Below are 17,199 nucleotides of genomic sequence, written 5' to 3'. Positions count from 1 at the left end.
TTAGATCCAGAGGGTCCCAGTTTTCAACATAATGGCCAGATGCTCATTCTGAGGATTTCTTCTTTCTCATTCTTTTCTTGGAATTTCTGCTTTGTCAAGTTTCCCAAGAAGCCACAAAGATACCCATGTCTTCCCTCTTTCGTGGAAATCCTAAAAAGCTTGGAGCACTTTATTTTTGCTAAAAACATTTTCTTTCTCTGCAAATGCAAATTGCTCCTAAGAACTCTGGATAATGAATTATTAAAAAGATAAAGAAAGGGATACGGAAGAAGCCTATGCTGTGAAAATTAAACCTTAAGAGAGAGGACTTTGGAGCATGTGAAATAAAAGCCAGAAGAAGATCACTGTAATTGTTCTGCTTGACAGGTGTGCTCATATGTGTGGGTGTCCCTGAAATTTTGACAAGGATATTGTATGATCTATTTCAAGTGCCTGTCCTTTTTTTGTCCCCTCCGTGGAAGTAGAGAGGCTGCCTTAATAGCCCATGAGGGTAACTTTTTCCTTTGTAACACACTCCTTATTCCATGCAACCCAAAGGCCTCTTTGAAGCTAGAGCTAATTTCCATCCATACATGTGTCCTTCAGCCAATCTAAGGGTCCTGATCATGGCCCATGATAACCATGCCGTCCAGCTATGTGGCAGCTTGGTGATTTCAAGCACAGAAGAAAGCATTTGGAAGTTTTAGTCATGGCAATCGAGAAGAAAAAGCAATAAAAGGAATACAAATCAGAAAAGAAGTAAAATTGCCCCTGTTTGCAGATGACATGATACTATACATAGAAAATCCTAAAGATGCCAGCAGAAAACTACTAGAGCTAATAAATGAATTTGGTAAAGCAGCAGGATACAAAATTAATGCACAGAAATCTCTTGCATTCCTATACACTAACAATGAAAATTCAGGAAGAAAAATTAAGGAAACACTCCCATTCACCATTGCAACAAAAAGAATAAAATACCTAGGAATAAACCTACCTAAGGAGACAAAAGACCCATGTGCAGAAAACTACAAGACGCTGAAGAAAGACATCAAAGATGATACAAACAGATGGAGAGATATACCATGTTATTAGATTGGAAGAGTCAACATTGTGAAAACGACTATACTACCCAAAGCAATCTACAGATTCAGTGCAATCCCTATCAAATTACCAATGGCATTTTTTGCAGAATTAGAACAAAAGATTTTACAATTTGTATGGAAACACAAAAGACCCTGAATAGCCAAAGCAATCTTGAGGAAGAGAAACAGAGATGGAGAAATCAGGCTCCTTGACTTCAGACTATACTGCAAAGCTACAGTAATCAAGACAGTATAGTACTGGCACAAAAACAGAAATATAGATCAGTGGGAACAAGATAGAAAGCCCAGAGATAAACCTACACACATGTGGCTACCTTATCTTTGACAAAGGAGGCACAAGTATACAATGGAGAAAAGACAGCCTCTTCAATAAGTGGTGCTGGGAAAACTGGATAACTACATGTAAAAGAATGAAATTAGAACACTTCCTAACACCGTACACAAAAATAAACTCAAAATGGATTGAAGACCTAAAGGTAAGGCCAGACACTATAAAACTCCTAGAGGAAAACAGGCAAAACACTCTATGACATAAATCACAGCGAGATCCTTTTTGACCCACCTCCTAGAGTAATGGAAATAAAAAGAAAAATAAACAAATGGGACCTAATGAAACTTAAAAAGGTTTTGCACAGCAAAGGAAACCAGAAACAAGATGAAAAGACAACCCTCAGAATGGGAGAAAATATTTGCCAACGAAGCAACTGACAAAGGATTAATCTCCAGAATATACAAGCAGTTCATGCAACTCAATGTCAAAAAAACAAACAACCCAATCCAAAAATGGGCAGAAGACCTAATAGACATTTCTTAATACAGATGGCCAAGAGGCACATGAAAAGTTGCTCAACATCGCTAATTATTAGAGAAATGCAAATCAAAACCACAATGAGGTATCACCTCACACCAATCAGAATGGCCATCATCAAAAAATCTAGAAACAATAAATGCTGGAGAGAGTGTGGAGAAAGGGAACCCTCCTGCACTGTTGGTGAGAATGTAAATTGATACAGCCACTATGGAAGACAGTATGGAGATTCCTTAAAAAGCTAAAAATAGAACTACCATATGACCCAGCAATCCCATTACTGGGCATATACCCTTAGAAAAACCATAATCCAAAAAGAAACATATACCATAATGTTCACTACAGCACTATTTACAATAGCCAGGACATGGAAACAACCTAAATGTCCCTCGACAGATGAATGGATAAAGAAGATGTGGCACATATATACAATGGAATATTACTCAGCCATAAAAAAGAACAACACTGAGTTATTTGTAGTGAGGTGGATGGACCTAGAGTCTGTCATACAGAGTGAAGTAAGCCAGAAAGAGAAAAACAAATACCATATGCTAACACATATACCATATATGGAATCTAGAAAAATGGTACTGATGAACCTAGTGGCAGGGGAGGAATAAAGACGCAGACATAGAGAATGGACTTGAGGACACAGGGAAAAGGGGAGGCTGGGACATAGTGAGAGAGTAGCATTGACATATATACACTACCAGTTGTAAAACAGGTAGCTAGTGGGAAGCTGCTGCAGAACACAGGGAGGTCAGCTTGGTGCTTTGTGACAACCTCATGGGGTGGGAGGGAGGCTCAAGAGGGAGGGAATATGGGGATATATGTATACATATAGCTGAGTCATTTTGTTGTATGGCAGAAACTAACATGACATTGTGAAGCAATTATACTCCAATAAATATGTATTTTTAAAAAAGAAAGCATATATCTTATAAAGAGAATATCTATTTCTTAGTCCTGGCAACCATGTGGCGTGGGCATCCCTCACCAGTGTGCGTATTGGTTGGACATCCGAGTTAGCTCAGCTTGGATATCAAGTGAGACATCTACTGTTTTTGAAAGATTCTCCTCCAGCGCACAAATAGCACTTTTCAAGATCAGCTTACATGAGCATCACCTGGATAGCTTATTAAAACACTCCCCCAGAACTTCTGATTCGATAGATGTTTAGTGGGACCCAAGACTGCATTTCTAACAAATTATCAGATGATAGTGATGCTGCTGGTCCAGAGACCACACTTCAGACTGAAGTTCTGGAGTGTTGTAGTCTTGTTTGTTTTTATTCTTTTTACTTTCCCCAAAGACTACATTAATTATGGGAACTCTAAGTGAAGGATAAAGGCAAGTCCGAAGCCATTGCAAAACCCATGGTGTCCTTTGTTTTTCAAAGAAGTGTGGGACTCTTTGTTACTGAGACATGAGCTGCTTCTCTGAAGACAGATATCTTTAAAACAATGATCTTTCATGTTAACTCTATCTCCCATAAAAGGTGAAGTAGATAGATGTTAAAGTAGGTTAAATGCTTCCTTATGATGGGATTTCTGAAGTGTATAAAACTAGGTGTTACTGAAAACCGGTTATTCACGGAAAACTAGTTTTTCAAACTTGTTTTTGATCAAAATAAGAACTTCAGTCATATTTGTACATTTTGTGCAGAATTCAGCAGGATAAGCTGACAGAGAGTGATGAAGTGAATGAAAATTGTATCCATTATAAAATTGACATCAAAGACACCCCTTAAGATGAAATGGAGCCTTAGTCTCTGGGTGGTCTCTGCCCAGGAAGGGAAAGGGGTTTTCTGGAATTGGCATTTCTGAACACACAGAACAATGCCAGCTGATGGATTGCTCTCTAGTTTGAAATGGTATCACTCTGAGAACCTTTTATTTTATTTTTGTCCTCTAACAAAGAAGTATGGTGCTTGCAGAACTGTTAAAAAGGGCAGCTCTCTGCCCACGCTCCATCCGTCTCTTTAACTGCTTCCCAGTTTTGAATGGCATAACCCCCATCTCCATAGGCTATCATCTTCTTTTATACATTGTCTTTTGGTTCCTGCTTTTGTTTGAAAAAAAATTCTTGCTAGAAATGTGTTGCATAAATATGACTCAAGTGAGCACATTATATAGAATAATGTTGAACTAAAGTGGATTGTATTAATAAGCAATGGCACATTAGGTGCTTTGTGGACCAAAGTACTCTTGCTTGATTTTAACACAAATACCAAAATATTAAGGCATTTTTTTTAGTAAATTTCTCTCATGAAAAAGTGTTATCACTCAAAAGATTACATAATTCCTCTGCTTAAAGTTGCTTAGTTCTCAGGATAAACTTTATTTTTTTTAATTTATTTATTTATTGGCTGCATTGGGTCTTTGTTGCTGCACACAGGCTTTCTCAAATTTCGGCAAGCGGGGCCACTCTTCATTGTGGTGTGTGGTCTCTTCATTGTGGTAGCTTCTCTTGTTGCAGAGCACAGGCTCTAGGCGCCTGGGCTTCAGTAGTTGTGGCACATGGGCTCAATAGTTGTGGTGCACGGGCTTAGTTTGCTTTGCAGCATGTGGGATCTTCCTGGAGCAGGGATCAAACCTGTGTCCTCTGCATTGGCAGGCGGATTCTTAACCACTGTGCCACCTGGGAAGTCCCCGCAGGATAAACTTTAAATGTTTCAACCTGGTGTATTAATCAAGATTCTTCGGAGAAACAGAACCAATAATATGTATATGGAAAGAGACTTATTATAAAGAAACTGGCTCCCACAGTTATGGAGGCTAAGTCCCAAAATCTACAGTGTGCGAGCTGGAGACCCAGGGGAGCTGATGGTGTAGTTTCAGTCCAAGTGCCAACAGGCTTGAGACCCAGGAAGAGCCATGTTCCAGTTTGAATTCAAAGGCACAAAACATTCAGTGTCCCAGCACAAAGGTAGTCTGACAGAAGGAGTCCCCTCTTACTTGTGGGAGGGTCAGCCTTAACAGATGGGATAAGATTCATCCATATTAGGGAGGACAACCTGCTTTACTCAGTCTGCAGCTTCAAATGTTAATTTCATCCAGCAACATCCTCCCAGACACTCCCAGAATAGTGTTTTGGCAAATACCTGGGCACGTCATGGTCCAGTCCTGTTGATACGTTAAAATTAACCATCCTATTCAGCGTGGAGCACGTGGGATCCTTCAGTAGCTAGAACAGATCACTTTACCCATAGTTCCTCCTGTAACAGCCATTCAGGGCTAGTTTTATTTCTGTGAAAGCATCTTGGCTGTTCATATCCAGGTGTTTTCCCTCTGCATGAGCACGATTACCCTTGTCTTAGTTCGAATACCCATACCCAACCCACCCTCCCACCCCCCGCCCCGAGAGCAGGCTTGATACAAAAGTTCAAGTGGAAATCATTTATTTGAGAGAAGATACCAGGAAACAGCAGCGGGGGGATTGGGGAAGAAAGGCGGGGAAGGGAAGGCAGGCAGTGATGTTAAGTTTTAAGCCCGTTGCAACTGGACCACTGAGACTCAGTCCTATGGTTGGGAGTGGGGAGATTCTGGGAGACAGTGTAGAACATGCTTCTGAGTTAACCCACCTGAGAAGCAAGGGAGCCAGAGGCCTTATATGCAAATCCTGGCAGTCATTTTGTGAAAGCCTGCCCTGGTGGGGGAGGGTAATTCCATGACATTTCTTGAGTGGGCTCCAGCAATCCAGAGAAAACCCCAGGCAAAGATACCCAGGGGCTGGTGGCTGGAAGTCAGGCTGGCACAGCACTGAAGTGTGAAGGAACGAGGGGCGTGGGCAGGGCACCACTCCCACTGGGAACATGCTGCAGCTTTCATTAACACTAGCTAACTCCAGCTCACACTTTGGACTCAGCTTAAGCCTCACTTCTTCTGGAAAGCATCCGTAGAACTTCTTTCTGACATAGCTGCCTCTTGTCTGTTTCCCCACAGAACTTCTGCTCACCTGCATCAGAGGATCTGCTACATCCTCTTCTGACTGTTGTCTTACTTTTCTATGCCACCCACTTCTTTGTGAGCTCTTTCAGGGGAGGGAATATCACCTTGTATCTCCAGGGCCTTCCATAGTTCTGGCACACAGTGTTGGTCAGTAAATGGTTAGGTAATAAAAGTAGTAACAATATTAACACGATAAGAGTAACAGTCAGTATTTATTGAATATTCCTTCTGTGTAAGCACTTAACATATATTACCAGTTCTAGAAGAATGATAATTTTATTATCCCTATTTTCCAGATGAGGAAGCTGAGGTGTAGGTTTACATAATGTGCCCAAGTTTGCACAGCTGTACATAGTTTAGCCTGGAAGTGAACCCAAGCTGTCTGAATATAGGTCCTGGATATACTCTTAACTTCTACATTAATAAATGAGTAAGTGAGTGAAATGAGTGAATGAACAGATGAATAATAACACCAAGTCTGATCCTTCAACACCTTGGGAACATTCTGGGGATGATGCTGTCAGTACAGTCTATAAAGTTCAAATATCAGCGCTGATGTCGCATTTTCCTAGAACCCTTCCCGGTAGCCTTGACTGGAAGCATCTGTCCTTCCTCTGGCACCTTTCGTAATGGCACTGACTACTCTCTACCATATGTTCAAATGTCCCCGCGTGTCTTAGTTTCCTTCCTATTGATGTTTCTAGATAAGTTTCTACTTAAGTGTCTGATTCATCTTTGTGTTTTCTGTTTCCCCAAACAGAAAGCCTTGCACCTACTAGGCTACCAATGAGTGTTTGTTAGAAGGACAAACAGATATGTGGGGGACAGTCAGAGAGATCTTTGATGTTTCCTTTATTTTCCCTTGGAAACTGTAGAGACTCCTTTTCATCCCACTTTGAGATTCCAGAGAGCCCGTTGTCATAGAGATGGTTCTAGGTATTTCAGTCAGTTCTGGAAAATAAAATTCTGTTTAAATATAATAAGTTAAGCAAAGAATCTGTGAAGAGTTACTTTGTAACATTTAGATGATCATTTGGTTAGAAAATCACATTTCTAAGAAACAGCTATTCTTGCTTCTAAAATTATATTCATAGAAAGAATGAGGAAGGAAGTTATGCAGGAGATCACTAATGGAAGAAAATTTACTTCCTGAAAAATTTAACTTTGGCCATCAAGAATTACCTTTGTAACACCTCAAATTAAACGCATTTTCCATTTCTACTAGTATATCTCTAATCTTCATTAATAATTAACACTTAGAAGAGTGCCATGTTGAATAAATTTGGCTAGGAAGTTGCAAATCTTTACTGAGTCCTCATTATTTACAGACTATTTTCTAGATACATGCTGTCCTAATATGTAAGAAGATACTTAGAAAACACGAACATAAGAATTCTCCAATTTGACTAATAAAAAATCAGAGAAAAGCCAAAAAAAAAAAATCAGAGCAAAACAAACAAAAATCTCAGAAGTTTAATTCAGCAGAAATTCCTGTATTGATTCTAGTCAATTGCATTAGGTGCCAGGAAATACAAAGGAACATAAGACATGATCTTTATCTTTGAAGGATTTATGACCTAGAAATGGGCCTATGGAAGCTGATAGGTTAACAAGTAGGGATTTGATGGTAATAATAACTATTATTTAGCACTTAATGATGTTTCAGTAGTTGTCCTAGTGCTTTATGTGGTATTAGCTCACTTAATCTTTACAACAACTCTATGTAGGGGGCACTAGCACTATTATTATCCCACTTTACAGCTGATGAATGTGAAACTCAGGAAAATTAGGTAAGTTCTCCAAGATCAGACATCTAGTGAATGATTGAGTGTAGGGGCCAGTATGCTATCTAAGCCTAAAGGTCCTTAAAGTCCATACTCTGAAGGCAGTAAAAATAAGGTACCATAGAGGACACTATTTATCCAAAGTTGGATGGAGCAGATGTTATGGTGCCTCAGCTTGGCCTGGAAGGATGAGTGTGAGTAGAGATGGAGAAAAGCATTGCTTCCAGGACTGAGGCAGGTAGAGGAAACTAAAGAAACCTTAGAAAATAGGGAAGAATCAAGTGTTGTCATGTGTGTAGATGGCAGCATGAGTGAAACAGAGGTGGTGAAACTGAGAAAAGTGGTTGGAACCAGATATTGTTGGCCTTGAGTGTTACCCCAAAGAGTCTAGACTTTTCTCGCTAGACAGAGAAGAGTCACTGGATGGTTGTGAACCAGATCAGAATTGTATTTTAAGATTGATTGGGCAGCTACGTGTGAGAGGAATTGGTGTCAGAAGTGAGAAGAAGAAAAGGACAGTTGGGAAACCATAAAACAGGGAAGGTGAATGGTACTGAGAGTTGGAATTTGGGTTGCAATCATGTGAGTGGAGAGGAAGAAACATGGAACTAGGACAGGATTTGGCACTGCCTGGATGTGAGGAACATTGAAGGAGAAGAGATGATAACACATTGTAGTTCAGAAAAGCAAATGCGTCATTCAGCGGGCAGAGGAAGCACACATCTGTGTCCAGTTAAAGGGACTTACACTGGGAGATGAGAGGAGGGGAGTTAAATGGGGATGGAGCAACTGGTGGGGTCACTTGAAAGTACATGGTTAAAGGTGTGGATTTTCATGTGTAGCAAATGAGCACTTTTCCTGGTGCAGTGCAGGGGTTGAACATTGTGTCAGCCTATAGCCAAGTGGTGATGCCTGCATTTCTCAGATACTTGAGGTGAGCATACATACCTTTAATAAGTCCAGAAAATGTGGCATTTAAAATCTGTGATTTTCGTTTTTCTAGGAATTGAAATGACCAAAGTGACCATATACAACCTTTATAAATGAAACGAATTATTGCATATATATTTGGTTATAAAAATATGTGATAATTTTTTAAAGGAAATGTAAACCCTGGGTGTTAAATTGTGCTCTAATGTATACACTTTCTTCCTAATTTAGCATGGTATTATAAGGCAGTAGAAATGTATGATTTAACACTCTATTTTCTACTGAGTTTATTTTTTATTTTTTTATTAGTCGAATTGGAGAATTCTGGTATTTCTAGCTTTCATGAGTTTGTCTTTTATTTTTTTTAATAGATGATAATGAAGAAGAAGACGTTGACATGAAAGAAGATGCAGGTATTAAATTTAGGATTTTATTCTTAGAGGATAGGCAAGGATCATTTTGCTGTTTATGTACACCCCACATTTTTCAAAGAAAGACGAAATAAGGTTAATAAAATAGAAATGTACACATAAAATAAGGAAGTAGTCGTGCTAACTCACAGCTAATAGAGTTACTGTATTTAAACATTAAACCTAACTTTGAGCTTCCTGACAGCTAAGGTAAAAATGGAATCTGATGTAGTTAATAGACAAGTGTAACAAATCACCCCCAAAACTTAGTGGCTAAAACACCCACTTATATGCTGAGCTATTGTGTGGGTCAGGAATTGAGATAGAACACAACAGGGCTGGTTTGATGATACTGCCCCACAAAGGCTGAGGCCTCAGCAGGAAGACTTAGCAGCTGGGGGTTAAGAATCATCTGAAGATTTGTTCACTCCTGTGTCTAGCCGGTGATTGACAGGGCTGTTAGCTGAGACCTAAACTGGGGCAGTTTTCTGAAGCACCTATGGATGGCCTCCTCCTGTGACCTGGGCTTCCTCCAAGCAGCCAGTTTCCTTTTGCTTTTTTTTCTAGAGAAAGTGAGCAAGCCAGACTCATACCCATTTTAAGACTCATCCTCAGGAATCCCATAGAATTACTTCCACCAAACTCCTTTCTTTGGACTGGTCATTCACAAGCCCACCCAGGCTCAGAGGAGCAGAGAATAGACTCAGTACATATGATTTGTCGCTCTCGTTATCAGAAAGTGAGATGCATGCCTACTCCTCAGCAGAGACCAGTGTTTGATGATGGAAACCTAGTGGTTAAAAGCATTGGCTCTGGCCTACAGTCAATATGAGCTTGATAATGAACGCGTGAATCAACAGGCCTGGATTCAATCCTAGCTCCTCCACTTAATGACTTTGGATTAGAGTTTTGTGTATAAGCCTCAGTTGCCCCCAGAAGTGTAAACAGCTGTTATCGTACTGTCTTGTCTGGGGGACTGAATGAGAGACCATACCTGATATGTTCTTTGGACCATACTAAACACTTGGTGGGTGATCACTTTTTTCACTCAATATGTCTGACAGTTATTAGAAGGTATACAGCCTAATTCTACGGGATGAGAGCCCCTCCCCCCCCCCCCCCCCCCATGTTTCTCATTTTGGCAATCGCACTGCTCTAGACATGAAATGGGGCCAGTTTTCAAAATTGAAATAGATATCTTAGAGGCCCTAGTTTTATATGACCTCCTATTGCTGCTAGAACTCCTTACAAATCACTGGCAACCTGGGTCTGAGAAGCTCTACGAACAGGGAGCTCTTTAAACTGTGAGGCAGACAGTCTCGTTGGGCAAGGTTTGGTTAAGATCATCCTTCACCTTGTGACGTTAAATCTCTCTCCCTCACCTGACCTCCCACTGTCTTCATGGAGGAAGACATCCGTCCCTTTCCTTTGTGACAGTTCACTGGAACAGTGATCGTAGCTTCCATCCACTCTTGTTCCTGTGGTCTCCCCAGGGCTGTGCATTCAGAGGGCACAAGAAGCAGAGGGAGGATTTCAAAGTCAGGAGCAGGAATGGAGGAGGTGGAGGAGGGACTAGGCAGCAGCTCTGGGTTCCCTACCTGTATCCCCTTGGTACTCACTGTTGTACAATATACCTGTATCCCCTTGGTACTCACTGTTGTACAATACCAGCAGCTTTCTAAGGAAAGCCCTTATGACTCTCAGCTGAGTGCTTGTCTCTGTTCATGAAAGAAAACTCAAAGTACCAGGAAGTTAATTTCTCTGGAGCAAGCCTCAACCAAGGCTGGACAAGAGTTGGTAGATCAGCACTCTTGCAAGACACATCTGAGGCATGTCCTAGACCAGCGCTGCCCAGTAGAAATATAACAGGAGCCTCAAATGTGAGCCTGATGTATAATTTCAGATTTTCTAGTAGTCACATTGAAAAAGGTAAAAAGAAACAAGTGAAATTAACTTCATATTTCTTGTAACGTATCAAAAATGTTATCATTTCAACATATAATCAATATAAAAATTATTAGTCAAATATTCTACATTATTTTTCCATAATAAGTTTTTGAAATTTGTGTGTAATTCACGCTCACATTTCAAATCAGACTGTTCACATTTCAAGTATCATTGGCAATATGCGGTATTGGACAGCGAGATTCTATACCATCGCTCAGGGGCTCCCCGTAGAATTGGGCCCTGGTTGTCCACAGCAGAACTTTCTCATGAACATACTTAGTGGTTGTCCTCCCTTTCTGGTCTTACTTCGCTACTCCCCTCTGGTGCTTCCTGGGATAATCTCTCAAGTTAGTACTTGCACTCAAATCTTTGTCTCAGTGTCTTCTTCTGAGAAAATTCAACGTAAGCCAAGGATTCTGCTTGCCTTTTGTAAAACATAAAGCCCAAGGCAAAATTTCAATTAAAATATCAATTCCTATACTCACGTAGGATAGCTTATTATTTAAAAGAACCATAGGTTGAAAAAAGACCTTAAGCGGTCACCCTGTCTTAAATTCCATGAATTTAATATTAATGCTTGTACTTCACATGTATACTGCTCATGTGAAGCATCCTTGGACTATCCTTCAGCCGTGGGGAGTACTGCCCTTTCGGCCAAACAGCTTAAGGACCTTCTCTTGCTAAGGATCATTTGCCTAAAGTGACATAGGACACGTTTCCAGACAGAGGGAGTTGACTTCTTAATGCGATGCAGCTCACTATCAGAACCACTGAGCGAGTTCAAGGAAATCACTATTAATGCTAATGCAGAGCCCACAAGGTTGGAGTCAGCACTTGAGGTTTGGGGGCCTGAAGTGGATCATCATTTCTGATGTTAGTCCCGCCACGTGTCCTGTGGGTTTTGTCTCCAGCAGCTGGATGCAGCCATTCATGTCACACTCAATGGTCCAAGGATGCTAAGTCACTCAGGCAGACTGGGCTTGGGAAACTGCTCTCCATTCCTAATATCTGAGAGCTGAAATCATGGGGGATTGAGTGCAGGATGGGTCCATGGAGGGCCAGCTGGCCTTGCTGAGTATTGGTGAGCAGGCTGGCTTCCATTCAGTCTCATGCTCCGGTGTACTGGTCTCTGAGAAGGGTATGCTCGAGCCTCCTAAGACCATTAACCGCTAACTTTCCCTCTACCCTGCATCACCTCCTCTTCTCATACAAGTAGAAATGATGCAAGGATTTTTAAGAATACAGTTGACGCTAGTGAAGGGCTGCTTGGGTGACTCAACCAGCCAACAAATGCTAGTGAATAATAGTGAATAATAAATCGAATACCAAAACCCAGTGAGGTGCTGGGAAACGTACTGTCTGGGTGGGGGGAGCCCCAATTTGAAAATTTCTTTGGTATAAATTTGCCTACCATGGTATTGTTCGAGCTGCCAAACGTGAGTCCAATAAATGTAGGAGTTGAAGAGAGAGAGGTCCAGCCAGCTGGTGCGAGCTGGCTCAGGTCAGCCCAGCACATCTGTGCTGAGCAGATTTTAATTGAGCGTGTACCTTGTGCCAATCACTCAACATACACAAACTCACTTAAGATATGCAACAGCTCTGAGAGACAGGGACTGTTATTGTCCAAGGCTTAGGGGGGATTAGTTCCTTGCCCATACAATAGGGTCAGAATCCTGGTGTCTGGGTCTAACCCCAAAGCTCACATTCTTAACTCTCGTGCTCCTGTCTCTAGACTCTAGTAGTAAGGAGAAGCAAGAGCGTATCAGATGGTGTCAGACCAGGGTCATCCTAAGGAGACTGTCTGCCCCCGTGGAGGTAGTAGAAATGACTGACTGAGATGCCTAGGATCCTGTTTAAGTCCTTTAATTAATTAATCTGAGCATAGTAAATGTTTCCCCACGTCCTTCCATTTCCAAGACCCTGCACTCTTGAAATGGACCCCAACCTGAGCCCCAGGGACAGAAAATCAGCAGCCACCTGTGGCAGGTCAGCTACCTAAGAGCCAGGAGCACGGCTGAGTTCCTCAGGGGGCAAAAGCCATACTCCTGGCAACACCCCAGGGTTCCAGCCTCTGCCGGGAATGAAGGCAACAGAGACAATGTGATAGAGTCAAGGAGAAGCATGGGCACAGAGGCCATGTGTAGCAGTGGTTTAGGTGAATGTTTCTGTAGGTGTTAAGAGAATGGCATTATACTATGTCATAGAGGACTGCTCATAATTAACACGCATCCGTGCCCACTGACTGCCCCGGGAGTGTCCTACAACTTCTTCAGAAAAGAAGCACTAGTACTTTGGGGATATGTAAATAGCTCAAAATGTGCGCAAATAAATGTCTTTTTAAATCTCACCCATTTCCCAAGAATTCCCATTCAGATGGGAAATCAAGTATTCAGAATTTAATTCTCAAAAACTCAGTTTCAGGAAATGCTGGCTTGGAGTTGAACTTCCAGCACTGGAAACTCTCCTCTTGGTCCCAGTCACAGACGATGGGACCAAGAGGAGGGCATGGGAGGGTTAGAGTCTCCTCTCAGAGATATTACAAGGGTTACTCTGCTCATTTTACGAGTCGCTTTGAACCTAGCATCAGTGCTCAGTGAGCTGTTCCAAGCATCTCATTTCTGGTTTTGCTGAACCCATTCCAAAGGGTCAACATCCATCGCACACCTGCTGACAGGAATTTGGGGGGGTTGCTAATGTAGTGGTTGGCCACATTTTTCACTCTGGTCATGGTAATGGCCTTGGATGTGACTGCCTTGCAACCACAGAAAGCCTAACCTAGTGCCCAAAAACCTTTGTAGTCCAAAATGCCAACGTTTTTAATAGCACATCTATGAAAGGAATTTGTTTTGTTCTGTTCTTTTTATAATAAATGGGAAAAGAAAAATGAGTCGCCCTGAATCTATAGTGTAGTTATAGAATCCTGGCAAATGTAGCAGCTGCAGAGAGAGTGAGAATTAGGCACACGCCCCATTACATCTTGGCCTTAAAGAAAGGCCTGGGTGACAGGGATATAAAACAGAATTTGAAATGAAATTCTCAAGGCACTGCTAGATACCAGTGACACAAGAGAGATTACAAAAGACGAAAGCCATTTCTCATAGAACTTACATTCTCAGAGTAGGGGGTTTTTGAGAAGGGAGACATACAGTAAAGAAATAACCAGGGGGACAAGATAATTTCAGATACACCAGGTGATGTGTTTGCGAGAGATTTTCCTTGCAAGGGCCCTTCAGGTTAAATAGTCAGGGAAGGCCCTTCTTGGGAGCTGAATTTGATCTGAGGTTAAAAGATGGGAAGGAGTTAGATATGTGAATATATGTGTCAGAGGAAAGGAAGAGCTGCAGGTGTAAAGGTCCTGAGACAGGAACCAGCCTGGAAATGATTGAAGAAATGATTGAAAGGAGTTAATGAATCTGAAGCCAAAGAGCAAGTGGGAGATGAGGCTAGTGTGGCAGGTGGAGTCCAAGTGACATGTTGTCCTGGGCCGTGGAATTGGATTTGGATCTTGTTCTAAGAGCAATGGTTTTTAAACAAGCAAGCAACATGATCTGGTTTATGTTTTAAAGATAACTCTGGCTGCTACATGGAGAACAGATTGTAGGGAGATCAGAAAGCTAGAAGTGAGAATTCAGAAGGTGGTAGTAGTAACCCAGGTGAGAGATGCTGCTGGTTTAGACTAGCATGCTGATTGCAAAGAATGAGCACACTAAAGGAATATGGGATATATTTTGGAGCAGAGCTAATAGGACTCATTACAATGGGATTACTTTACTGGAAAAGTAATTGAAGAGAAATATTAGGGATAATATCTCAGTTTTTGGTTTAAATTCTTGGCTACGTAAGTCATACTGTCTCTTGAGATGTGGAATACTATGGCGAGAACAGATTTGCTGATATAAAGAGTATTGTTCTGGCTGTGTTGTTTGAAATGCCTAATGGGATTATTTACATACATTTGAAATGCCTGATGGGAGCTGAGTAAAGGGAAATCATTGGAGCTGGGAAGAGTGGAGAACAGGTAAATCCCAGCCCTGAAAGGACAACAGGGAGGTTGTAGTTACAGGACCCAGGAGACAGAGAGGCCCATGAGGAGAAGGTCAACTTATGGAAGCTATGACCTTAGATTGAGGGAGACAATGTCCTTGAAGACTACTGGTAGCCTAGGAAATAAATGCCCTGAGCTCCCCATTGGCTGGATCTAATAGGAAGCCAGAGAGCTGGGGGATTCACTGGTGCGATGTGTGGAGACCAGTTTCTCAGAGCACAGTGGGGCAGGGGATGAGGATGTGAAGGGTGGAAGGTGGATCTGGAGGGGCAAACAGAAGATGCCCAGTCCAAATGCAAAATAAGATGCCACATGGGCAATTGAAGACATAGGCTTTGAGAAGTAGAGAGACCAAGACTGGAGATATAAATTAATGCCTAACAAAGTATCCGATGTCCAAATGAAATGAATTCAGAGATTGTTTTCCTAAAGTTCAGAATTTAAATTACTAGCCTCCTTGGATAGACTTGGCGGGGGGAACACTGAGAAAAGTGGGAAGCACAAGAATTCACTCAGGGGCATGTGGAAGTTGTTTAGAACCTGGAGAAAACAAATCTGTTAAACCGAAGGCGGATAATTTCAGGCCCCACCCTAATCACCTAGAATGAGATGATTTTACAGCTCATCCAGCTCTACTTTGAGGGCTGAAGTGAAATTACACAGTGACAACTGTAGATGAAATTACACAATGACAACTTCAATTAATCTGTGAAGTTTTAAATCAGACTCTCCCAGAGAAAAATATAATAATAATTTGGGGTTGCATTGTGGAGAATTTTTTAATTTAAAAAAAAAACACTTAAGAATTCACATTTGTGTGAATCATTCATGATGGCAACAACAACAACAACATGTTTATGCTTAAGCTGTAAGTGTAAGTCCATGTTCATTGGAGAAGCAACAGGTCTTTGCCAAAATTTAGCTCAGCCATAGTGACGGATGAGCCTGTGGTTAAGCTTCACTATGTGTGTGGGTTTGGTAAGAAAAGTATATTTGTAAACATCAACATAATTGTGAACCCCTACTGATAAGTATTTAAATAAAAACATGTTAAATCTTTGTGCTTCCAGAGGGTTTAGAGCCAAAAGACCGCTCTCCACCCCACAAGAAGAGCAAAGCAAAGAAGCCAGAAGGCTCCAAAGACTCTAGCGAGGGTAAGTCCAGGTCTTCCTTTCTTAAAAAAAATGTTCCGTGAAAAGAAACTTCTGCCTAGTTTTTCAATTATGTGTATGTTCTCATATTCAGATATTTCTAAGGGTTCAAAAATCTCCAGGCAATTCTTTATCCTTTCCTAATATGTTTTCTCTCCCTTGAATGTGAGGGTGAAATATCAGATTCAGGTTGCATTTGTTAAGGTAAAGACCAAATGTAAAAAAAAATCATTTTCTCAGTGTGATGTCTTTTCTGTTCCTACAAAGTGTGAAGTTGTGGGTAGTGATACCAGTTAGGTGCTCTGAAATCACCTAAGGGTGAAGGTCCAGATCTGTGGGTGATGAGTTGCATGGGAGCTATTGTTCTATTGTGATTTGTTTTTCTCACAAATACATTCAGATCCAGAACCAAACCTCAGAAATGGGTTATGGAAACACTTCCTATCTTTAGGGTTCTCTTCTCCTTTCTAGACACCAACGTATATTCACATTCAGGCATTGAACGGGCATGTCCAATGGGGCTCTGTTTTGTGAAGAAATGACACGCTCTCTCACTTACAACACTGGAACACTTATCAGATATGCAGATTTTTCATTTAAAATGGTATCTTTTAGGTATTTCATAAAGTAAGCCTCAAGCTAAGAGTATGCATGAACTTCTGAAAGTGGAACATACTCATGCCTTCTACTTTATTGCTCGTATCCTCACTTCATCCACTGTGAGATGGAAGGTACAATAATACTGACGGTGTCTGCTTGGGTCTTTGGCCAAGAAGATGCCAAAGATGAAGTAGAAGTGTAGGAAAGTACTGGGTGAAAGCCTGTGAAGGATGAAGTGGGGAGGAGCAGGGGAGGGAGCAGTAGGTGAAGGAGAGAAGAAAGGAAGGCAGGTGAACTGGGAAGAGCCTCCGTCTGTAGTGCAGTCTGAGTCTGAGGAGGCCCAGACAAGGACTGGACATTTTTTATTAGACTTTTGCATCGGGCAGGAGTGGCTGGGCTGCAGGGTCCCTGGGCCCCTGATGTCTCTCTGGCTGCAAGCGGCTTGGGGAGAAAGTGGCATGAACATAAAGCTGCCACGAACCCCCAAAG

The 17,199-nt window shown here is 41.5% G+C and overlaps 1 protein-coding gene across 4 annotated transcripts in view; it reads left to right on the top strand.

Moving 5' to 3' along the window:
* MACROD2 (mono-ADP ribosylhydrolase 2) overlaps positions 1 to 17,199 on the top strand; it is a 1,919,130-nt gene that overhangs the window by 1,741,157 nt on the left and 160,774 nt on the right. For all 4 annotated transcript variants that reach the window (XM_057703765.1, XM_057703767.1, XM_057703766.1 and 1 more), the window contains exons 10-11: positions 8,929 to 8,970; positions 16,030 to 16,113. In XM_057703765.1, coding sequence (XP_057559748.1) covers positions 8,929 to 8,970; positions 16,030 to 16,113 — 126 coding nt within the window. The remainder of the gene's footprint in view (positions 1 to 8,928; positions 8,971 to 16,029; positions 16,114 to 17,199) is intronic.

Source organism: Hippopotamus amphibius, chromosome 12 (genome assembly GCF_030028045.1).
Source record: "Hippopotamus amphibius kiboko isolate mHipAmp2 chromosome 12, mHipAmp2.hap2, whole genome shotgun sequence".
In the NCBI taxonomy this organism is placed as follows: Eukaryota; Metazoa; Chordata; class Mammalia; order Artiodactyla; family Hippopotamidae; genus Hippopotamus; species Hippopotamus amphibius.
Note: the sequence above shows the minus strand (reverse complement) of the source record. Positions and strands in the feature narration are given on the sequence as shown.